The following is a 25,726-nucleotide window of genomic DNA, read 5'->3' as shown; positions in this document are numbered from 1 at the left end:
CCTTCCCTAACATCAGTCAGTTGTTCTTGCAAACTAATCAGAAAGTGTTAACAATCAGTAAGTTTAAAATTGACTAAAACTCTCCACTGAGAAATTTTAAATCAGATGAGAAAAGTGTTTGCTGGCTTTTTTAAGTGTGAACTTAAAAGAGTTACTTCATCTTCTTCAGCAGCAAAACCACATTATGATGGAATGATTTCCAATAGCCAGTTTTCAAAATGCCGTTTTCAGAGCAGGCGTGTTTTTGGAAAAGCAGTTACATTCTCACTTCTTAAGAGAAAAATACTATTATGTCTTCAAAGGGACATATTTTGTGTTTGTTTTTCAACATCTGTAAAGTAGCTTACTAGTGAAAGCCTTTTGTTATCACAGGAAAAACAGACACCCAACTGTTTTTAAAGGAAAAATACATCAACTAATCAGTAAATGAGCAAAAAATGAGAGGAATCCCTCTCGCTGATTTCAGGACTTACAGCTACAGTGGTACTGACTGTGTGGTACTGGTAGAGAGAGAGACACATTGATCAGTGAAACAAAAAGGAGAACCCAGAAATAGTTCCATGAAACTACAACCACCTGATTTTTGACAAGGTATAAAAGCAACTCAGTGAAGGAAGAATGGACTTTTCCAGCAGTTTATTCTGAAATTCACAGACAAAAAGAAAATCTGAACCTCATGCTTTATGCAAAAACTAACCAACTCAAATAAATCACATATTTAAATGTAAAGTGCAAAACATAACTTTAGAAGATAACATAGAGAATAAATTCAAGACTTACGTCTCAATGAAGAGTTCTTAGACATGACACCAAAAGCATGACTCATAAAAGGAAAAAACTGATAAACTAGACCTCATCAAAACTAAAAACTTTTGCTCTGTGAAAGACTCTGCTAAGACAATGAAAACATAAGCTATGGACTGAAGAGAATATCTGTAAACTACATATTCTATAAAGGACTAGGTCTGGGATATGTAAAGAAGTCTCAAAATTCAACAGTTCAAAAAAATCTAATTAGATAGTGGGCAAAATTCACGAACAGATATTTCACTGAAGAGGATACATAAATGGCAAATAAGCACATGAAGAGATGTTTAACATCATTAGCCACTAGGGAAAATGCAAGGTAAGACCATGATGAGATCACACACATGTGAGCACAGCTAAAATTAAAAATAGTGAGAGTGGACTTCCCTGGTGGTCCAGTGGTTAAGAATCCACCTGCCAACTTAGGGGACACAGGTTCGATCCCTGGTCCAGGGAGACCGCACATGCTGCCCGGCAGCTAAGCCCATGTGCCACAGCTACGGAAGCCTGCGTGCCTAGAGCCCGTGCTCTACAACAAGAAAAGGCACCGCAGTGAGAAGCCCGCACACCACAGCCAGAGTAGCCCCCACTCGCCACGACTAGAGAAAGTCTGGGTGCAGCAGCAAAGACCCAGCTCAGCCAAAAATAAATGTTTTAAAAAATAGTGACAACACCAGATGCTGGTGAGGATGTTTAAAACTGAATTGCTTACACAGTACTGGGAGGAAAGTGAAATGGAACAGCCATTCTGGAAAACATTTTGGCTGGTTCTTAAAGAAACTAAATATGCAACTACCATACAACTCAACTAACTTGCTCTTGGGCATTTATCCTAGAGAAATGAAGACTCAAGTTCACAAAACTATACTTGCGTTTTTAAAAACCTGTACACAAATGCTTACTGGAACTTTATTTGTAATAACCAGAAACTCAAAACAATACAGACATCCTCCAGTGAGTGAACAATTAAACTAGTGGTAGTATTCCATCCGTACCATCGAATACTACCCAGCAATAAAAATGACTAAACTATTGATATATGCAACAACCTACATGACTCTCCAGAGACTTACGCTGAGTGAAGAAGCTAATCCTAAATGGCTATTCACTATGTTATTCCATTTATATAAATTCCATTTATATTCTTTTTTTCCATTTATATTCTTGAAGTCAGAAAATTATAGAAACAGAGAACAGATTAGTGGAGCTGCCAGGGGGATGGAAGAAAAAGGGGTATGGCTATAAAAGTGAAACTGTGAGGAATCTTTGTGATGTTGGAAATATTTTGTACTTTGTATCAGTGTGGACATCCTGATTAGAATACTGTACTGTGGTTTTGTCAGCTGTTATCATTGGGGGTAACTAGTTAAAGGGTATATGAGACCTATAGGTATTTCTTTCTTACAGTGTGAATTTATAATTATCTCAAAAAGTTTAATTTTTTGAAGTTTCTAATAAATAAATGGATAGATAGGAATTCTTTATATTTCCTGCCCACACCCTAATGAATTTTTGGCATACTCAATTTGAGAGATCATTGGCATATGCTGCTAGTCTCAGGATGCTAGTTCCTACCCAGTCTTTGGGTTCCTTTAGCTATTCTCAGTGTTCTCTTGAAGTTATCTTTCTTAAATGCAAATTTGATCATGTTATTTCCCAAAATCATTAGTCTTGGGACATAAGGACCTTCTGGCTTTATCCTTTATCCAGTATATACACCTGAACACCAAAGTACTTACTCACAGTTTCCAATTGTGCAGAACTCTGACTCTGAGGTACCTGAGAATGGGCACAAAGACCTCTCAATATGCTTATCTCTAGTTAACTAACTTCTAAACTTACCAGGTGCCCTAGCATATATTAAGAATGCCACAAATCTTGATTTAAAAGTTTATTACCTTTGCTTATTAACTCCTAAGAGTCCAAAGATGTTGATTCTGTGTTATATTCGGAACACTAACCTGCTATCACTCCTGCCAGGTACACCAGCCCCACTCGGAGGCCTTTGTGGACCATTTCCAAGGGGATACCCAGACTCAGCTGCATAATAAGATTCCCCAGGATGTGTTGAACTCTGCGGAGACAAACACCATTGTCAAACATTATGACTAGCACAGGCAGTTATTTCCTTGGGAGGTTAACAGGCATTGATATGTTGTTTCCAGTTAAGAACATGCTTAATGTGAATTCCATTTTCTAATTTTTTTAGGTGACTTTTTAAAGAGATAAAATCTTACATGGAGCTTCAATATGTGAAGCAGATAAAAGGACATTTTAGAAATATACATTTACTTTATAAGTTTTGTTTTACAATAATTACTGATAATGTCAAACAGAGAGCAGTGAGGAAGCTTCAAGGAATGGAATATAAGCTTGCAGTTATGGGTTTAGCTGACAGTTGCCATCACATGTCAGCCTCAGCACTTGATTTTGTTTTAGTTGCACAGTAATATTGAGAGAATACTAATTCACTCATATTGAGTTGAAATTTCAGTAGGTTTTTAAACATCTCTTGCAAGCTCAGGGTAGTCTTTAATAAAACAGAGGTGGTGGGACTTCCCTAGTGATCCAGTGGCTAAGATTGCCCTTGCTCCTAATGCAGGAGGCCTGGATTTGACCCCTGGTCAGGGAACTAGATCCCACATGCCACAGCTAAGACCTGGCACAGCCAAAGAAATAAATAAAACAGATATGGCAGGAGAAACCTCATTCCCATTCCCAGTTCTGTATTTAAAAGGTTTTAAGTTTACCAGAATGGAAAAAAAAAAATGTTTACCTAGTAACACTAGCTAAACTTGGTTTCTCTCACATAAATATACTATAATTTGGTATATAACATTGTTGAGTAGAAATGCTTTTTATTATAGTTTATAAACATGGAAAAATATTTTTAAGTGAAATTGACATTATTTTGCTTGTCAAACCCCACAAGCATCTATGGAAACTCTCTGAATGTCATTTGGCAAATTTCCATATAACGGTAATCCTTAATTTAGTTGCTATGTAGCAAAATGCTTTAGTTTTTTTGAGGGGGCATGGTGAATCAGAATTCTGAGCGAGGTCATAAAAGGCTATTAGCATTTAAGAGACTGTAAGCAAAACTGAAAGGCAGGCACTGCATCACCTATTGCTTGTATTATTCTAAATAAACTATTTTACACCCATCAAAATGTTGATGAATTACGTTTTTAACTTTGGCAGAGGTGGGGAGGAAGGCACTGGCAATTCACATTTTAAAGGGAACATTTAACACCACACAACTTGGGGGACACAATTCTAGTTTGGTGATAATTTGGTCTCTCCTCATTTATTTTCCTACATAAATACCAGTAGTAGGCAGTTACAATACAATACAAAGTACACTGGACTTGGAGTTAACACTAATGGGTTGAGATCTCACTCTACAAATGACTATATCCCTTAAGCCTCACATAAAACAGCACAAGCAGTTCTTGCCTAGTCCAAGGGTTGCATCAAACAAGATTATGGATATAAAAGTACCTGATCAATAATATACCACCTATAGCACAGGGAACTGTGCTCAATATTCTGTAACAACCTCATTGGGAAAAGAATTTGAAAAAGAATAAATACATGTACATGTATAACTGAATCACTTTGTTGTACACGTGAAACTAACACATCATTGTTAATCAACTATAGTCCAATATAAAATAAAAAGTTAATAAAGTACCCAACAAATGTTCAGGGTTATGGTTACTTACAGTCACCTCTGACATCAGTGACTCAACTGTCATTCCTTACCCAGCATGAACCAGCATGTATGAGATAAATCTCCAGGCTTCCTCCCGCTTCTCAGGACGGTAGATAAAAGGACTCTCCAAGATGCCTGTGTCCAAGGTGATCCACTGTTTCTGAGGCTTCCATACAGCATAGTAAATAAACAGCGCCAGCTGACAGGGAGGGACAGACACTAAAGGTAACCATACCTGCTGCAGAAAGCGGCCCCATTAAAGCCCACGGGCACAACCTCTGTTTGAAACAATTTGCTCTTAAGAGGGCCGCTCCACAGCATGTGGTCAGATGGCAGGAATTCAATTCCCTGCTGTATATCTGGACCATGTAACTGTAGGCATCTCCTACTTCCTCCAGCAATTAGGAGCAGCCCTAGACCAACTTCAAAGAATCTTTCTTACACCCACTTTCCCCTCCTCCTTTGCCCTCCTCTTCCCACCTTCACCATTTGACCATTCATTTACAACTTAATATGAAATTAGGTCACTGCTGGCTTCTGAAAAATAGAGGAGGGAAAGGGAAAAATAGTAACTTTACAGTGGGAAAACCTGGCAAACATGGCCTTAACCAAGTGATGAAGGCTCATGTCACAGGGATGTCATGGGGATGTCCCCCATTCCCTAATGTGATGTGATGAGAAGGGTTCTTCACTTATGTGGTCTTCCTCCCCCAAACTCATAACTCCAGTCTAACCATGAGAAAAAATATCAGACAAACCCAGACAGAGGGACATTGTATAGGATACCTGGCCAGTACTCCTCGAGACGATCAAAACCATGGAAAGCAAAAAAGACTGAGAGAGGGTCAGAGATCAGAGTAGACTGGGGAGATGTGACAACTAAACACAGTGTGATACCCTGGGTTCGAAAGTACAAAAGGGACAGAAAGAGGTTACCGATGGAAAAACTGGCAAAATTCAAATTAAGCCTGGAGTTTAGTTAATACTAATATATCAATATGACAATAATAATAAATAATAAATCAATATGACAAATGTAAAACTATGGAAATGTAACATATTAACATTGGGAAAAATTGGGTAAGGGGCATAAGGAACTGTCTTACTATCTCTAACTTTTCTATAAAGCTAAAATTACTCCAAAATAAAAAATTTCCTTAAAAAAAATTTTTGGCGGCACCACTCGGTCGGCAAGATCTTAGTTTCTTGACCAGGGATTGAACCCAGGCCCCTGCAGTAAAAGTATTGAATTCTAACCTCTGAACTGCCAGGGAATTCCCCCTTTTCTTTTTTTAATGTACGGTCTATCACCTCCAGCAAAATATTGAGTAGAAATGGTGATAATGGGCATTCTTGTCTTATTTCTGATTCTAAAGGAAAAAACGACTTTAACATTTCACTGTTTGTAGTAGTAAGCCCCTAAGATGGTCCTCAAGGGTCCTCACCACTTAATATTCACACCCTTGAATAGTTTCCTCCTTCAGTGAATCAGGGCTGGTTTCTGTGTCTGCCCTAACCAAAACAGCATTGACAAAAGCTTCTTTCAGGAACACCACATTTTGGCCTTATCTTTATATAAGCCATAAGAGGTCAGGTCCCTGTGATAGTTAAATTTTTATGTCAAGGTAACTAAACCACAGTATTTGGTCAAATATCACCCTACATGTTTCTGTGACTTTGAATAAAGCAGACTGCCCTCCGTAATGTGGGTGAGCTCGTATCAGTTGAAGTCTTGATAGAAGAAGCATTCCTTGAGCAAGGAATTGTGCCAACAAGTGGCCTTTGGACTTCGGCTCACCCCCAGGCTGCTAGTCTGCTGGCCCACCCTGTAGGTAGTAAGTTTGCCAAGCCTCCACATTACATGAGCCAGTTCCTTAAAATAAATCAATCTCTCTCTCTCTCTCCACATATGTGTATAGATAGATGATAGATTGTGTGTGTGTACATCCTATTGATGATGCTTCTTTTAAAGAACCCTGACTAATAGTCCTTGATTAAAAAAAGTTGAGGCATCAGTGGGAACTAAGAGAATAACATTAGGAACTTCCTAATACTCTTTAAGTCGGGGCTTTCCTGGTGGCTCAGAGGGTAAAGAAATCCACCTGCAATGCAGGAGACCTGAGTTCAATCTCTGGATCCGGAAGATCCCCTAGAGAAGGGAATGGCAACCCACTCCAGTATTCTTGCCTGGAGAATTCCATGGAGAGAGGAGCCTGAAGGGCTATAGTCCACGGGGTCACAAAGAGTCAGACATGACTGAGTCACACACACACACACACACACACACACACACACACACACACACACACACACACACACACACACACACACACACACACACACACACACACACTCAATGCTCCTAAGTCACATCCCACAGGCAGCCATCCTGTCAGTTCCTTTATGAGGCATCATGGTGTGGGAGAAAAAGATGGGTGAGATAAGGCTCAGGAGAAACCCAGTCCTGGTCAAATAACTAAGTATGTGGCCTTGGGCAAGTCACCCCACTCTTTTCTGGAAAACAAAACAGCTGACTGGACCAGAGTCTGATACTCACTGCATGCTGCCCAGAGCCAACATCATTAGAAGATCCCAGTCCCATTTTTTCCTACTGAAATCTGGAGGCAACCTATAACTCTTTTAAACATACAGCTCCTGATAGACCTTACCAATCAATCAAAGTTGGTTCATGAGATCAAACCAATTGGAAACCCAGAGATCATTTGATCTCTAAAGCCCCCACCAACTAAAATGAAATGAAGCCACTGCGATTGTGGTCACTGCTGGGCAGAGGAGTTGTTTGAAAAATAACTCAACACTTGACTGAAAGTGCCTGGGAAGGCAGGAGGAACCCAGGAACGGAACTCTGAGGAGGACGAAGTCGGGTTCAGTGTGTGCCGCACTTGCCACCCCCAAGCTCTCTTCATGTTTCCCAGTCTTTCCTCTAGATCTGACCCAAAGCCCCAGTGTATCTGCAGCCCCCCCCGGAGTCCTCACACCGGTGCACACCACCCGGCATGTTTACCTCGGCGATGCTGATGGAGATGATGAACACAGGGGGCGGGAAGCAGTTGGCTCTTTCCAGGTATGTTCTTCGCACCGGTTCAGGAAGCATCCATTTTGAGACAATCCTGTGGACCTTTCTAGGCTTGAAGCGGTCTTTATCTGCCCCGCCCTCTCTCATTTTCTCCTCTTCCAGCTCTTCCTTTATCTCTCTATCCATATTCAGATTCACAGCCTCTTCTATCTCCAAATCGTGAGCAGCAGCCATTGTCCTGGGTCCTCCTCCACCTGAAAGGAACAAGACTGTCAGGGGAAAACAGATGACGCTATAGTCTTCGGGCCGTAGCTCTGTCCTGGGCTCTCTGGCACAACCATTGGTTTCCAGTGCCTTCCCAGTGAGTCAGGAGAAGGTGGCTGAAGATCTGTTGCCCAAATACATGTAATACCCATACCGTTACCATCCAGGTATAATTGTGAGAAAGTAGTTAGTTCTCCCCAGCTGAGGAAGAGGACTCCCCAGAAGTCACTTATGGAATTACCTACTGTCAGCGCCCAAAGGGCGGACTGGAGCTTTGGGATGGCAGCTCTACCTCATACATGCTTTCCCTCCCCTCTGCCACGGACTCCCAAGGCAATCATTACTGTAAGAGAACTTTGCCACGAGGCAATGCATCTCAGAGTCTAAGCCACGCACATGCGTAAACGAATTCAGTTTTGACTAGTCTCCTCTCAACTCTTAGTTTCATCTTGCTTCTACTCCCGAGCCAAACACCTGTCTCTGGTTTCTGATTCCAAATCAAAAATTATTTAATGAGCATCGACTATGTATCAGGTACTATGCTGAGAGGTACTAAGTATCAGGCACCCATTTTAGTTTTAAAAATTACCCCCCCCAAAAAAACAGATTTAAAGCCACATCTTCTCTTTCTAAATTATCAGTGTCCTTTCTAACATGCCACCGCTGCCGTTGCGGCACATGAGTTAAGTGGGCCATTGCTCCCTGGTCCTCCAGGGGCAGCGCTGCAACTCTCGCTAAAACACATCTTCCCAACAACTCTTTGACATCTGGCACTCTTGGCTGAGTTCCTACTAATTTCTACAGCCAGTATCCCCTTGAACTCAATCCTCAATATCCAAACACTCAAGCATTTATGCAACAGATAGCTGTTGAACACCTACTATGTATCAGGCGACCATTCCTATCCCAAAGTGTTTACAGTGTCATGGAGGAGGCTGAGGTCAAGAAAATCACACAAATAATTGTGTAGTTACAGCTATGCTAACAGACACCAAGCAGATGCAGAAGTCACTGAGGCAGCGTGTCTGCAACAGCGAGGCCTGGACCACATACTCCCTCCTCTCCAGGTGTCATGGTGCTGTCTGTACCGTCTTTCTTCTTTTGGTTTAGTTAGTTCTGTTATATTTTACTCCTGGTTGAACTATTTAATCAAGTATTTTCATAGTCAAAAAATGGATTCTCCAGGCAAGAGTACTAGAGTGGGTTGCTGTGACCTCCTCTGGGGGATCTTCCCAACCCAGGGATCGAACTCGGGTCTCCTGCATTGCAGGCAGATTCTTTACCACTGAGCCACCAGAGGAGCCCCTGGCAGGGATGGGGGAGGCTCAAATACATTAAAGGAAGAAAATAATGTTGCCAGACACTACATAGAGTACAATCAATCTATTTTTTTTAAAAAAAGTAATGTATTGATACACAGGGAAAAAATCTGGAGAATTAACCATGATGATATTTGCATGATGGGATTTCACTAGATTTTTGCCCTTTATGTAGGAGTGGGTCCATATTTTGTGGATGCCGAAGCTTAAACAATATGGGGGAGGGGTGTTCTTTGGAAAAAATAACAAAATTAAAATTATAAAATAGAAAAACTATAAAAGTACTTAGCGTGCTTTAGAAGAAGCCTGTGTAAGTAGAAATCTGAAGCTTAAGCTTTGTTAGTATCGCAGATAACCCAGCCAAAACAATCTTAAAAAAGAAGAACAAAACAGGAGGTACCGCATTCTCTGATTTCAAACTATAATTTAAAAAACTACAGTAATCAAAACAGTATGGTACTGTCACAAAAACAGATACAGAGCAAAGGAATTGAACAGAGGCCAGAAATGAACGCTCACACCTATATGGACAATCAACCTATGACAAAGGAAGCAAGAATATACAATGGGGGAACGATAGCATCACACCACATACAAAAATAAACTCAAAATGGATTAAAGCCTAAAATGTAAGACCTGAAACCATAAAACTTCTAGAAGAAAACACAGGCAGTCTGCTCCTTGACATCAGTCTTAGCAATATTTTTTCTGGATATGTCTCCTCAGGAAAGGGAAACAAAAGCAAAAATAAACAAATGGGACTATATCATGCTAAAAAGCTTTTGCACAGCAAAGAAAACTACCAACAAAAGGAAAAGGCTGCCTACTGAATGGGAGGAGATATTTGCAAATGATAGGTCTGACAAGGAGTTAATATCCAAAATATACAAACAGCTCATAATACAACCCAACATAAAAAACAAACAACCCAATGGAAAAATGGACAGAGGACCTGAATAGATATTTTTCCTATAAAGAAGACATACAGATGGCCAATAGACACATGAAAAGATGCAGATCACTAATCATCACGGAAACACAATCAGAACCACAACAAGGGGAATTTCCTGGCATCTCAGCGGTTAGGACTCCACATTTTTCACTGCTGTGGCCCAGGTTCAATCCCTGGTCAGGAAAATAGACCCAACAAGTCATGCAGTGCAGACAAAAATAAACAAACAAAAATCAAAACACAATGAGAATCACTTCACACCTGACAGAGTGGCTGTTATCAAGAAAGACAACATAACAAGTGTTGGCCAGGATGCTGAGAAAAGAGAGCCTTCATGCACTGTTGGTAGAAATGTACATTGGTACAGCCACTGTGGAAAATAGTACATGGTGGTGGTGTAGTTGCTAAGTTGTGTCCAACTCTTGAGAGTTGTGTCCAACTTTGAGACCCTGTGGACTGTAGCCTGCCAGGCTCCTTGTTCACAGAATTTCGCAGGCAAGAATACTGGAGTAGGTTGCCATTTCCTTCTCCAGGAGATCTTCCTGACCCAGGGATCAAATCAGAGTCTCCTGCACTGCAAGTGGTTTCTTTACCAACTGAGCCACCAGGGAAGTCCATGGAAAACAGTATATGGATTCCTCAAAGAAAAGTAGAATTACCATTAGATCCAGAAATTCCATTTCTAGGCATTTATCCAAAGAAAATGAAAAGGTACCTCTCTGTTAAATGCTAAATTATTTACAGTAGCTAAGATATGGAAGCAATCTAAGTGCCCATTAATAGATGAATGGATAAAGAATATGTGGTATGCATACACATGCACACACACACAGAGGAATATTTCTCAGCCATGAAAAAGAATAAAATCTTGCTATGCAACAACACGGATGGACTGAAAGGGCATTATGCTAAGAGAAATGAGTCAGGCAGAGAAAAATACTGTATGACTTCATCTATATGGGTAATCTGTAAAACACGTGAACAAACACAACCAAACAGAAATAGAGTCATAGATACAGAGAACAAACAGGTTTTTGCCAGAGAGGAGGAGGTTGGGAGGAGGTAAGAAAAAGATGGGAGATAAAGAGGTACATTTTAGTTACAAAATAAGTGTCACAGGAATAAAATGTAGTGTGGGGAATACAGTCAATAACTGTGTAATAGCTATGTATGGTGACAGATGACAACTAGACTTTTCATGGTGATCATATTGAAAAGTATAGAAATAACAGATCACTATGCTGTATACCAGGAATAACAGTGTTGTGGGTCAATTATTTCAAAAACAAATAAAGTCATAGAAAAAAAGACCAGACACATCAGATACATGTGACTACCAAAGGTGGGGGTGGGAAGGGGAATTAGATGAAGGTAGTCAAAAGGTACAAATTCCTGCTGCTGCTGCTCACTCAGTTGTGTCCGACTCTTTGCGATCTCATTGCCTGTAGCCTGCCAGGCTCCTCTATCCATGAAATTCTCCCAGAAAGACTACTGGAGTGGGGTGTCATTTACTCTTCCAGGGGGATCTTCCCAGCCCAGGGATCGAACCCACATCTCTTACCTCTCCTGTAGTTATAAGATACATATGTACTGGGGATGTAACACTACAACATCATAAAGATAATTAACACTGCTGTACATTATAAATGAAAGTTGTTAGAATAAATCCCACTAGTTCTAGTCATGAAGAAAAATATTGTTTTCCTATTTCTTTAATGTTGTGTCTATATGAAATGATGGATGCTCACTAAATGTACTGTGGTAATCATTTCATGATATATGTAAGTTGTACAACAATCATTATGTTGTACACCTTAAACTTAAAATATATATATATATAATAAAAACAGAGCCATCTGTATGAGACCTTTGCTGGACCCTAAAGTCTCAAGCACTGTACTATTTCTTCCCTTCCCTTGTGGGTCAATGTCTGAAAGATGAGTTTGTACCCACTAAACACCTTGTCATCTGCAACCCCGATCGAAACTGCTCTGCTACGTTATGCCCTTTAAACAAATCCACTTCTGTTGTAATGTGAATTCTAACAAAGTGTGCAGAGCAGCCCAGTCTCTTCAAAGCACATCATCATGCAAATCTCACGTACTCCTTTGAACAATCTGGGAAGAAAAGGCAAGCAATATTCCCAATTCTCACCTTCCACTTTACTAACTGAGCTTCCTGTTGAAAACCCTTCATCCCTGCCTTTCATCCCAACCACATTCCATTGGCTAACTTTTCCCCACTACCCAGCCACAGGCATCCCCCTGCGCGCTTCAGTGACACTGTCCTCCTGCAACTGGCCTTCTCTAACTCGGTGGGAAAAGGCAGTGTCGAGGTCGCTAAAGGGCAGGTACACAGGCTGGACAGATCTGAGGAATGGCCATGTCTTATTTTTATATGCCACCCCAGTAAATAGCCCTGGATCTGGGACTGTGAGCCATAGAATGGGGGCTTCGCGGGGTGGGAGGCAGGGGGAATGGAGAAGTATATGTTTAATGGGTACAGAGTTTCGGTTTGGGAAGATGAAAAAGTTCTGGAGATGGATGAAGGTGATGGTTGTACAATGTGAATGCTGTGAATTAATTATACACTTAAAAACAGTTAAAATAGTAAATTTTATGTCATGTGTATTTTACCACACACACAAACTAAATAATAATAATAAATTTTCAAGGTCACTGGAAAGACTGGATAGAATATACTGTTTGTCATCAGCATGTGCTTAATCAACAGTACCCAATGTTACTGACATTTTCTGCTTAGTCCAATGTAGCTAAACTTCCTCTCATGCACATGCTCAGATGCTCAGTCATGGCTGGCTCTTTACGACCCCATGGAGTATAGCCCAGCAGGCTCCTCTGTCCATAGGATTCTCTCAGCAAGAATACTGAAGTAAGGTGCCATTTCCTTCTCCAGGGGATCTTCTGACCCAGGGATCAAACCCACGTCTCTTATGTCTCCTGCACTGGAGGTGGTACATGTTCCCAAGTGGTACCACTAGCACCACCTGGGAAACCCTCTAAGTTTTTTCACTGGAATTTTCTTTTTTTGGGGGGTGGGGGGGCCACATCGAGCAGCATGTGGGATCTTAGCTCCCCAACGAGGGGTTGAACCCAGGCCCCTTGCAGTGGAATTACAAAGTCCTAACCACTGGACTGCCAGAGAAGTCCCTAAAATTAACCATTTTAAAGTATACAATTCAGTAGCATTAAATACATTTATAGTGTTGTGCAACCATCACCACTATCTATTTCCAAAATTTTTTCATCACCCCAGAAAAAACGCTCATACTCAGTAAGAAGTCCCTTCCCTATTGCTCCATCCCTCCAGCCTCTGGCAACCATTAATAGGCTTTTTGTCTCTGTGGATTTACCTATTCTAGATATTTCATATAAATGGAATTATAAAATATGTGGTCTTTTGAGCCTGGCTTCTCTCACTTAAAGTCAAGGTTCATCCATGTTGTAGCATGTGTCAGTACATCATTCCTTATTATGGCTGAATAATATTGCATTGTATAGATAAATAAATAAAACCACATTGTTCATCCACTCATGTGTTTAAGGGCATTTGGATTTTTTCCACCTTTTGGCCACTGTGAATAGAGCTGCTATGAACATCCCGATACAAGTTTTTATTTAAATACATGTTTTCAATTCTTTCAGGTATATACCTAAGAGTGGAATTGCTGGATCATATGGTAATTCTATGTTTAATTTTTCAGGAAATCTTCAGATCCCATTTTAAAGTGGTTAAAAATAAATAAATAAATAGTATGTAAATAAAATAATAAAAAAAATAAAGTGGTTAAGACTCTGCACTTCCACTGCAGGGAACATAAGTTCGATCACTGGTTGGGAAACTAAGATCCTGCAAGCCAAGTAATGAGGTGGGGAAAAAAAAAGTGGGAATAAGGATAGCACTTACTTCATGACATTTTTAATTTTTTTATTGCAGTATAGTTGATTTACAGTGTCGTGCCGATCTCTGCTGTACAGCTAAGTGACTCAGTTATACACGTGCAGACAATCTTTTATTTGTATTATTTTTTATTATGACTTATCACAGGATACTGATTACAGCTTCCTGTGCTATACAGTAGGCCCTTGCTTATCCATTCTAAACGTAATAGTTTGCATCTAGCAATGCCACCTCATAGCATTTTGGGGAAGATTATTTGAGATAACACATATAAAGCCTTAGAACAGTTTCTGGCACTTAGTAAACACACCTTAATTATTAGTCTTATCAGCTATGGATGGATGAGTGGGTATGTGGATAGGCAGATAGATGGCTAGAAGGAAGGGTGGGACTGGGTCTGGGGTCTATTTTCACACTGCAAGTTACTAGGAATTAGGTCACATTTAATTTTTTTTCAAATGCATTCCATTAGGCAAGGTCGTACATTATAATAGATTATAGTTAATAAATTTAAGGAAGTCCCCTTTTATTACTATTTTCCCAGTAACTTTACTGAAAATAAAGGCTTCTTCCCTCATACTCACCCAGTCTCTGAGGGTCAGACTCTAAGTGTATAGAGATAACTATTGGGTTGGCCAAAAATTTCATTCAGGCTTTTTGCAACATTTTGTGGAAAACCTGGATGAACTTTTTGGCCAATCCATTATTTTATTAATTTTCCTTGAATATTGATGATTATTTCTAGTTTGTCTCATGTCTCATAAATGGCGAAACAGAGTATGGATTTAAGATCAGCAGCTCTTAAATGCAAATACTAAGGCACTTTTAAAAGAAGTTCAGGGACTCACTCCCTGGTGGTTCACTGGCTAAGACTCCACACTCTCAATGCAGGGGGCCTGGGTTCAATCCCTGGTTAGGGAACTAGATCCCACATGCCACAGCTGAGATTCAATGCAGCAAAGTAAATAAATAAATATTTTTTTAAAAAAATAAGTTCTAGTAGGAGTGATTAACATTGTGTTAATAAGCCCTAGTCATACATGATCATTTCATGAGGAAATAAAATTCCACATTGTTAATAACACAACTTTACATCTATAAAAGGGCTTCCCTGGCGACTCAGACAGTAAAGAATCTGCCTGCAATCTGGGAGACCCATGTTAAATCCCTGGGTTGTGAAGATCCCCTGCAAAAAGGAATGACAACCCACTCCAGTATTCTTGCCTGGCGTATCTCATGGACAGAGGAGCCTGGTGGGCTACAGTCCATGGGGTCACAAAGAGTCAGACACAACTGAGTGACTAACACACACGCCCCTACAAAAGAAGCTAGAAAAACAAGCTCCCCAATCTCCCCCCACAATTTTTCTCTTTTTTCCAGACTTCAAAATTTCCAGAAATGTTATGACCTCAAGGCCATCATTTTAGTTACTTTAGTGAAATATATTTCCTGTGTTGCAAAAGTATCTGACACATTCAGTTTAGCTGAGCTCACTCTGTGTCTGCTTTCTTCCTTGGTATGTGTTTATTAGCCACTCAGTCGTGTTCAGCTCTTAGCGACCCCATGGACTGTAGCCCACCAGGCTCCCCTGTCCATGGGATTCTCCAGGCAAGAATACTGGAGTGGGTTGCCACTCCCTTCTCCAGGGGATCTTCCCAACCCAGGGATCGAACCCGGGTCTCCTGCATGGCAGGCAGATTCTTTATTGTCTGAGCCACCAGGGAAGACCTTCTTCTTTGGTCCATGCAGTAAAGGGATCTGACATCTAGGTCTACCTACTGTAGTAGATTCTAGAAACAGATGAACATGTTGGTAGAGATGGCGGCCTTTTGTTTTGATCTCTCTTCTCAAACACTATCACACTCTGACTTCCGTACCTGCCTGTGCGCATGTTGCATGAATATTGAGGCCTCCCTCTGGTTCATCTCCACGGGTGCTGCTTCTCATCCGACATTCCCTGTCCCTCCCACTCCTGTTTACCTTCTGCTCCCACAGCTGAATTTCTGAACACAATTCACCACCATGGAAACACTACTGACCAGACTGGCAACAATGAAAAACACTGATCCATACTTATGAGGCTATATGGAAATGGGTGCTGTTTATGAGGTGTAATGGATGCAGGCTTTCACAAGGCAACTGGGCGGTTTCTATAAAATATGAAATTCATATACCTTTCAACAGACTTATTCTACTTCTAGAAATCTACTTCTAGAAATGTATTTGAGCAAGTACTCAAGGCTATCGTTCAAAGATGTTCAGAGCAGAACCATTTAGAGTAGTGAAAAATTACAAAGAACCTTAAAGTACTTTAATCAGGTTGTTGTATTTTCTGATAGTTCTGCTTCCTAATACTGTGCTGAAATCTGCTCACCAGCACTTCCTGGGTCAAAGGTTCCCCTCCCTAGGGCCTCACAAAGCAAGTCTAAGCTAGGGTCATGTCATTAATCATGAGGGTGTAGCCTATATACGCCATGGGTTCTATAAATCAAAGTTGGGATAGATTATCTGAATTTTCCGAATTATCAGAATTTCTGGAGGCTCAGTCCATAGCACAAGATCTCAAAACAAGTCAGCAATGATTACAACACATTATAAGTCTCAGAAATATAAAAACATCTACAGCTATCCAATTATTTACTTCGTCACTCTCATCAGTGTTACTCAGGGAGTGAATTGTTTACTACATTGACTGCTTCCTTATTCATTAAGCAAAGATCATGCAGGTTTCTTAAGCTTTCTTGAATGTAAACTTGATAATATGCCTCAGCTGCTACTTTTTATCTGCAGCAATTGGCTGTCAACTCTGTTGAAATCACACACACACGAACACACGCACACACATTCAGATCAAAACTGGGTGGAACTGCTGTGAAATGTTCTCATCCTACACTTAGAGAACAACTGGGGTAGATTATTAAAAAGAATACTGGAAAAGTAGAAAACACTCAGAACTTTCTGGTTAAAAATGGAGATGTTCCCCTACATGCAAGAACTGAAGACCTTCCCTTCAAGTTAGCAATTATTCTCAAAAAGAGAAAAAATGGAAAGAACTTTTCTACTTCCTGACCTTACCTGGTATAACCATTGCTCTTGTTATGAATCATGGAGCCAGTGTGCTGGCCAACGACTGGAAAGGGGAGGGCTGTGCTCATTTACCCAGAATAGGTGATCTGCCTTTAAAAAATATGTATCTGTAGAAAAAGAGATTTCCATAAGAGGATTTACATAGGAGACTCTAGACATTGGCAAGGGATTTTTCTGAAGACCGCTTGTGAAGTGAAAGTCATGAAGCTCAGTCATGTCCGACTCTTTGTGACCCCATGGACAATACAGTTCATGGAATTCTCCAGACCAGAATACTAGAGTGGGTATTCTTTCCCCTCTGCAGGTGATCAAACCCAGGTCTCCCACATTGCAGGCGGATTCTTTACTGGCTGAGCCACAAGGGAAGCCCAAGATTACTGGAGTGGGTAGCCTATCCCTTGTCCAGTGGATCTTACCAACTCAGGAATCGAACTGGGGTCTCCTGCATTGCACGTGGATTCTTTACCAACCGAGCTATAAGGGAAGCCCAAAGACCTCTTAGGTGCCCTTATTCACTATTGAGAATACTGATAGGGACAGAGTAAAGAGACAAAGTTGGTAATTAAATAGTTAATCCCACTAGGGGACTATAAATCAAGAAAAAAGTATGGGAGACCCTTGTAAGTTAATGATCACTCAAGAAAGCAGGTTTGCTTAACCACAAAACCAAGCAGGGCTGCTTAGCAACAAAACCACACAACAGAAGCATGAGACATGCCCCCTGACAGTAAACCATGGTGGCATGAGACCTGCATCTTGCCCAGTGAGCCTGGTAAGTTAATGACCCCTAGGACATGCTCTCTGCACACATAAAAAACAATAATTTATGGAAAGGTAACATTTCAAAGTGAAAGATCCTCAAGGTACTAAGATCTGAGATAATTTTTCCATAGCGTCATGACAATCATAGTTACGGTCATAGTGTCTTGACCATGTAGGGACAAAAAAGACTCCCCCACCTGACATAGAGGAGGAGGTGACGATGGAAGCATGACATCTGCTCAAGAATGAGGAAGAAAGTGGTTTTCTCCCTTTCTGACTTCTCCTTTGATTATAAAACTGTAGCCCATTAAGTTCTTGGGGTGGGGCACCTTTTGCCTGCCCACTTATAAGCCTCACAAGCATCCTGTTCTAATAAATTACTTCTTATCTATCACTTTGCCTCTCACTGAATTCTTTCTGCACTGAGACGTGAAGGACTGGGACTCCTTGGAGTCCCTCAAAATGCCATATAGCATTTTCAATATAGTGTTTCTCAAAATTTTGTTATAAATTAAGTCAAAAAAATGTAAGTTAAGGACTTCTGTAACTGAGCAGGACCCTCTGGGGCCTTCCCAGGATAGACCTCCCTGCCATATCCTCTGCTTCAGCTCCTCTCTAAAGTACCTAGATAGCAGTATCTGATGCACATTTCTTGAGTTGTTTTGCAGATACTAAAACGCCCACCAGATGAAAGATGTTGACTCCTGATGACCATGAGCACAGAGCCCCCAGGCCTACTGAACCTAAGGATTGATGTTAACCCCGTGGCACCACCCTGGTACCTCATCAGAGAATTGTGTGCCAGCTGATCACATACCCTGGGTCGCCCCTTCCTCACTTTGCCTTTAAAAAAATGCTTGGCTGAAACCCATTAGGGAGTTCAGGTGTTTTGAGAACTAGCCACCCTGGACTCCTTGCTTGATGCCCTGCAATAAACACAGCACTTTCCTTCACCACAACCCAGAGTCAGTAGATTGGCTTCAGTGCGTGGGTGAGTGGACCCAAGTTTGGTTCTGTAACACTTCCACTGTATTCTTTTGATAATGCTTATATAATTTTCTCATTTCATGAATCTGGGTGGGCAGCAGGGACCACTTCCCAGTACAAAAGCTAAAAATGTCCGATACCCACTTTTCCAGGTTATTAGGCTCAGGTATGTGACCTGGGCTTCAGCAATCAGTTGCATTTGCTTAAAATGTGGAGGACTGGAGCTGTGGGTGGGGAAGATTCTTCACATGGTGCACTTTGAAGCAATGGCAGCAGTATCTGGTGTCCATCCAGCCTGCCACTGGGGTCAGTGTGGTACCCAGCGTCCAATGCCAGCTGTGTGCTTCATGCAGGCTGAAGCAGTGAGCATGCAGCAGCGACAAGGTGGCTCTTTTTGCCTACCTGGCTCTGTAATTTTGGTGTACTTCCAACTGCCTGGACTTCCTTTGTTTCTGCTTATTTCCTTCCAGTGATCTTGTAATCTACCATGACATTGCAATACATTAAGAAATATATATATTTGGTCTTCCTCCCCAGCTCCAGGCACTGAGCTCCTAGAACCCTTGAAATTTCCTGAGCGATAGATGTGAGAGGACTATCTTTTGCTATTCTTAATAAGCCTCTTTCAACTGTACCTGAGTTTATGTAAATGAAGTTATTCTTAGAGGATGGGGACTGGTCGCCAGAGGAAACAGCCATGTGACTAGAGGGTTGGAACTTTCAGTCCCCCACCTCTGGGATGGGAAGAAGTGCTCGAAACTGAGTTTCACCACCAGTGGTCAATAATTTAATCAATCATTCCTATGTAATTGAATCTCCATACAAATCCTAAACAAATGGGTTAGGAGAGCTTCCAGGTTAGGTGAACAGTTCAAGGTGCTGGGAGGGTGATGCATTTACAGACGGTGTGGAGGCTCTACGTCCCTTCCCACATACCTTGCCCTATGCATCTCTTCCATTTGGCTGCTCCTGAGTTGTAGTCTTTATAATAAACTGACGATAGTAGGTAATGTCCTGTCCTGAGTTCAGTGAGCTGCTCTAACAAATTATGGAACCGAAGGAGGGAGGTGACAGAAATGCTGAAATTATAGCCATCTGGTCAAAAGCCCTGGAAGCCTAGGCTTGCAACTGGCATCTGAAATAGGTAGCAGCTTTGTGGGACTGAGTCCTTAGTCTGTGGGGTAGTCAGCATCAGAATTGCTTGACATGGAAAACCCACACATTTGGTGTCAGAAGTGTGAGTACTATTAGAGGTCCACTCTATCTCACAATCTCTGTGATCTTCCAACAGGAGGCTGACATGGTTTTGTTGCCGTATTCCTCAAGCCCAGAAAGTTCCTGATGCATCGAAGGTGTTTTGAAAATACTTGTATCTGAGTAAAAGGTAAACAAACTCTCTGCAACTATGATGTATTAGTAAATCTACAATTGTTCTAAAATACAAAGTTTATTTAAAAGAATACCGGAGACCAGATCAACAGGCTTATTAGAAGGATGAACTAAGGTATCTACCAGGATTATTTTTGTAATCTGGTCCGTTAATAAACAATTGAAACAAATTGAAAAAAAAAAAGAAATAAATACTGGAAGGAGGGAGGGAAGGAGAGAGGAATTCCATGTACAGCATATTAACTAAGAGTTTTGGTTATTTCTCTTAAACCGAGAAGCACTTCTCTCATCCTTTTCCTCCGCACACCCCCCCACTGTCATCATTCTGCCACCACTGAGCCTTCATCGAGACTGCAGAGCTACCATGCTGTATTGGTTACAAAAAGAACTGTTACCTGTCTTCAGGGAGCACTATTCCTTGTGCTTGGCACTGTGAAGACTCGAGTTCTACTCCCCTCAGTGTCTTACAGAATTATTGTAAGAATCAAATGAAATCCTAAGAGTTGCCATAATAGTGAGCACTTACTGTGTGCCAGGTTCTATGCCAAACACTTTAAGAGCACACTCTTCTTTACTTCTTACAACAGTCTTGTAAGTTGGGATAATAACATCCTCAATTTATGGATAAGGTAACTCAGGCTTCCCAAGTACCTGGCTCAAGGTCACAGAGCTAGTGAGAAGAAGGCTGGAACAGGAGACTTTGATGGCATCTGACTCCAAAGATCCCATGTGTTCCTCTGCCTTGTGATTTCCATGTAACAAGTGTTCAAGAAGTGTGCATAGTTTTGAGTATTTTCATCCCATCCTTCCCTCCTTCCTCCTCCCACTTCCTCCTCCAGCTCTCCAATCAGATTCCAACTAGGCCCTGAGAGTTCCCAGATGGGAGCTGTAGAAGAACTGGCAAGCAGGACTGGGAACACCCACCACTCCCATCACTGCCGCAAAGAGTCAAGATGGAGAAGGACGTCCAGGAAAGAAAAAGGATGTGATTCTCTGAGAACCCGAGGACTAAGTCAGGGTCACCTTCCCTTCTTCACCTCACCCAGGAGAGCACTGCCAAGGCCACCAACCTTAGGACAACTCCTCTTTGGCAGAAGAGGCTTTCGATCACTAACTTGTGCTGCTTTCCCAGCTGCACGCGAACAAATAGGTTTCAGACATCTGAATTGTTTTTTTAAACAGCTGGCCCCACCCATTCATTGGTACCAGGCGGGCCCTTGCAGAGGCTGAGTCCAGCCTTGATGTGGCCGGGGTGTCCAGAAGGCTGGGCAACAGACTATGCTGGGTGTACCCAGTTGCTGCCCAGCTGGGCCTGGTGGGGAGGCTTTGGGTGGTGTTGCCGGGCAACCTGGCTAATTGGAGAGGCCACGGATTGGGCTTCTGGGCCACAGAGACGAACAGCCTCCTTCATCATACTGCAGACCATCATTATGCCTCATTCCAGAGTCCTGCAGCAATCTCTCTGTGGTTATAGCCTGAAAGAGGGCTTTTTTAGCTACAGAAATTAAGAACCAGCCTTTCCAATTTATGGGTTTGTGGTTGTGGTTGTTTTCTTTTCGCTACATCTCCAAGAATACACTTGAAATAAATAGGCAAAAGATTTCAAAACGAAATGGAAAGTACCATCACAAATCCCCTTTTCCAAAAGTGTTCCTTCTTCCTGAAGCAAAACACACTTGCCCTCAATTGTGAGGGCACCTAAGGTAGGGATGCTCTTCTTCCTGAGGTCTCTGCATGCCTACTGTGTGTTAAAAGATTCTTCTTTGGAATCCCACAACTGTGGCTGTGGTTCAAGGTGGGGGGACCAAGACTCTGGTCATGTACAAGACCTCTCAGTGGAATAATTTCTTTGTGTCTCTCCCATTCAAAGACCATCATGATACTGCCCCTTCCCAATCCACAGAACTACTTTCACTGGTGGGGTTTTTAGTTTATTTTTTGTTTTTGTTTCATTCGGCCACACCTCAAGGCTTGCAGAATCTTAGTTGCCTGAACAGGGATCGAACTTAGGCCCACAGCAGTAAAAGTACTGAGTCCTAACCACTGGACCACCAGGGAATCCCCATCACTTGTGGTATTTCGGTGAATCCTCCTAGCTGACCTGTGAAGAAGACACCATTTTTATTCCCATTTTACAGATGAACAACTAAGGCAAAAAGAGGTACCTGTGATTGCACATCAAAAGCAAAGCCAGAGCACTGTCCCATTCTTCTGAGGCTAGATGCTGAGCCTCTCCACTATTAGTATACCCACTGCCTCCCCACAGAGCTATTTAAGTACTCTATTATAACATTTTTGTTTTCTATTATAATAAATAATAGTAATGATAATACATACTGTAAAGACCAAAGCTTTATGTTGTATCTCATACTATTCTCAACACATTTTCCTTGTTGATTGTGATCAGACTTTCAAAGTTGCCTCATGCACACTAAGAAATAGAATATGGAAGAAGTCCCAAAGACAGACACACTATTTAACTAGGCTAATGACCTAGCCCACCAGAGCACAGAGCTAAAGGAAAACTCCCAGATGGTGCTAGTGGTAAAGAACCTGCCTGCCAATGCAGGAGACGTAAGAGACACAAGTCTGATCCCCATGTTGGGAAGATCCCCTGGAGGAGGAGGAAATGGCAACTCACTCCAGTATTCTTGCCTGGAGAATGCCATGGACAGAGAAGCCTTGGCGGGCTACAGTTCAGGGGTCACACAGAGTCAGACACCACTGAAGTGACTTAGCATGCAGCATGCAATAACCTAGCCCACCAGAGCACAGGGCTGAAAGAAAACTCCCAACCTCCTTAATTCAAGGAGTTGGCTCTGTTTGATAACATTATGATACTATTTCAGTCCCTTCAGTAAGAAGGCAGAATCACTGCTCTTTTTAGGTATTTGTAGGTGTTCTTCAAAAAGGTTTTCACTGCCTCATCTTCAATGTTTCTTAAAAAATGGTCCATTGATGATAAGCAACTGTGCTGCTTTGCATGGGACTAGGGATAAGTGATTTAGGGTGCTAAAATTAGGACAGTCCTGAGCACACCAAGGACAGCTGGTCACCCTGACATAAACCACCTACAGAATCATCTGAAAAAGTCAAGTGGAGATGGCTGGTTCTAATCCCAGGGCAGTGGTTCTTAACCCTGGCTACACATCAGAATTGTCTGAGGAGATTGTAAAGCAGTATTAATGTCTGAGCTCACCCCCCACCCCCCCCCCCCCAATCAGTTGAACTAAGGCCTCTGGAGCTAGGGCCTGGGCATTGGGATTTTCTGATGTGCAGCTAAGGTTGAAACCCCCTGCCCTAGAAATTTGTATTCTGGGCTGGGGTCTTGCCCAGGAATCTGCCTGTCGTTGTAACAGCTCCCTGGGGGATTCTCATATATGCTATGATTGACAACCAATGACTTCTTACGTGATGTGTGAATTTATTGGACAACATACCCTGAATGCCTTGTATATGCTACACTCTGGAAACACACCAAAAAGCAAAAACAAAACCACCTCCTATTCCCCAGGCCCTCTTTATTCCCCAGTGGAGAATAAAGATCTATAAATTGTTCCAACACAGGATACAGTAGTCACCCCTTATCCACAGCAATACATTCCAAGTCCCCAGGGAATATCTGAACCTGTGGGTAGCACCAAATTTTATCTATACAATGGTTTTTCTTATACACACATACCTATGGTAAAGTTTAATTTATAAATGAAACATTAACAAAAATAACTAATAATAAAGTAGAATAATTAAAACAATATTCTGTAATAAAAATTGTATGAATGTTGTCATCTTTCTCTCTCTCTCCAAATATCTTATTGTACAAATATAATGCTGTTTCCATCTTAACTAAGCACTTATCACACATTGTGGCTGTAACTTTTGCAGTTTGAGGTGAAATAGCAAACCTAGCATGAATTTTTTTTTCCCTTCTTCACAATTTCATAGATAGATGATTGATTTTTACCACAGATCTTAGCAGCCTCAGAATGCAATTTTTTTTCTTACCACTGTTTGTTGTTGTTGTTGTTGGCCACACCATGTGACTTGTGGAATCTTAGTTCCCTGACCAGGAATCAAACTTGTGCCCCCTACAGTGGAAACACAGAGTCCTCACCACTGAACCACCAGGGAAGTTCCCTTTTTCCTTTCCTTATTAAGTCAAGAACTTTCACCTTTTCACTTAAAGGAAGCACTTTACAGCTTATCTGTGGCATATCCGAATTGCCACAGATAATTGGCATTATTAATGCCAATTAATTGCACTATTACCCTTGTGTTTTGGGGCCATTATTAAGTAAAATAAGGGTGACTTTGGCATACCTCAACTGATAACCAAGACTGCAGCTAGATGATTGGGCAGGATACATTAGACAAAGAAATGATTCACGTCCTGGGCCAGATGGAGCAGGACAGCTTGAGATTTCATCAGGCTACTCAGAAGAGTGCACGATTCAAAATTTATGAATTGTTCATTTCTGGAATTTTCCACTTAATATTTTCAGACCGAAGTTGACTTCAGGTAACTGAAACCGGGGAAAGCAAAACCTCAGGTAAGAAGAGGGCGCTACTGAACGGTGCTTTAGATTTTAAGGTGGGTCAGTATCATCAGGGCAGCTGTGCTTATTCAGTTTCCAGAAGCTCAGTCTGGTAGATTAAAGATGGAGCGTATTACTTGCTGCTTCTCCACTAAAAGGTGGTTTTGTTTCCCCACCTTGAATCTGGGCCAGACCTGTGACTAGTTTTGACTGATAACATGAGGCAGAAGTCGTGCCGGATACCCCCAAGGCCAGGCCTGCAAATATCTGCAGCCCTACTTCTGTTCCTCTTGGAATGTTCCCTCTTTGAGGTCTGACATCATATAAGAAGAATGACCTCCACTGAGGCCACCATCCCATGAGGAAGTCCAAGCTACTCACAAGGAGAGAGAGACCACGTAGAAGAGCACCAAAATGCCAGACCTATGAGTGAAGCCTTCTTGGACCTTCCAGCCCAGTTCATCCATTAGCTGAATATAGCCAAGGGCATGATCTCAGCTGACACCACATGCAGCAGAACTCCTCACTTAAACCCAAATTCCAGACCCACAGACTCATGACAAAATCAAGTGGCTGTTGTTGGAAGCTACTAGGCTTTATAGTGATTTGTTATATAGCAACAGTTACTAGAGCCCCTCATCAGGTCTAGAGGATGACATGACATTCCACACCATTCTGCCTTCCCGTGATCACCATTCATCTTCACACCCCCTACCAGAGTGGACGGCAGCTATCTTACCTGAAAGAGCCTCTCAGTTAATCGCCATCTGTTTCCATTCCTGACCCCCTTCCAAAACAAAACACAATCATGTCAGAGTACACCAACTGTTTGCTTAAAAATCCTTCAGTGGGGGGCTTTCCTGGTGGTTTAGTGGTTGGCAGTCCACTTTGCAATTCAGGGAACCCTGTTCAATCCTTGGTCTGGGAGGATCTCACATGCCCTGGAACAAA

General features: G+C 41.7%; 1 protein-coding gene and 1 long non-coding RNA gene across 5 annotated transcripts in view; one reads left to right on the top strand and one right to left on the bottom strand.

Moving 5' to 3' along the window:
* LOC122676410 overlaps positions 1 to 22,156 on the top strand; it is a 52,544-nt gene extending 30,388 nt beyond the window's left edge. The window contains exons 2-3 of the long non-coding RNA XR_006335579.1: positions 20,143 to 20,235; positions 21,080 to 22,156. This is a non-coding gene — a long non-coding RNA (uncharacterized LOC122676410). The remainder of the gene's footprint in view (positions 1 to 20,142; positions 20,236 to 21,079) is intronic.
* The window catches only part of RHBDL2 (rhomboid like 2), a 54,177-nt gene that overhangs the window by 23,662 nt on the left and 4,789 nt on the right, over positions 1 to 25,726 (bottom strand). For all 4 annotated transcript variants that reach the window (XM_043875600.1, XM_043875601.1, XM_043875602.1 and 1 more), the window contains 3 exons: positions 7,548 to 7,813; positions 4,573 to 4,721; positions 2,769 to 2,881 (listed from right to left, as the gene is read on the bottom strand). In XM_043875600.1, coding sequence (XP_043731535.1) covers positions 2,769 to 2,881; positions 4,573 to 4,721; positions 7,548 to 7,793 — 508 coding nt within the window. In that variant the 5' untranslated portion in view covers positions 7,794 to 7,813. The remainder of the gene's footprint in view (positions 1 to 2,768; positions 2,882 to 4,572; positions 4,722 to 7,547; positions 7,814 to 25,726) is intronic.

This window comes from Cervus elaphus, chromosome 20, assembly GCF_910594005.1.
Source record: "Cervus elaphus chromosome 20, mCerEla1.1, whole genome shotgun sequence".
In the NCBI taxonomy this organism is placed as follows: Eukaryota; Metazoa; Chordata; class Mammalia; order Artiodactyla; family Cervidae; genus Cervus; species Cervus elaphus.
This window is presented reverse-complemented; position numbering and strand designations above follow the sequence as displayed.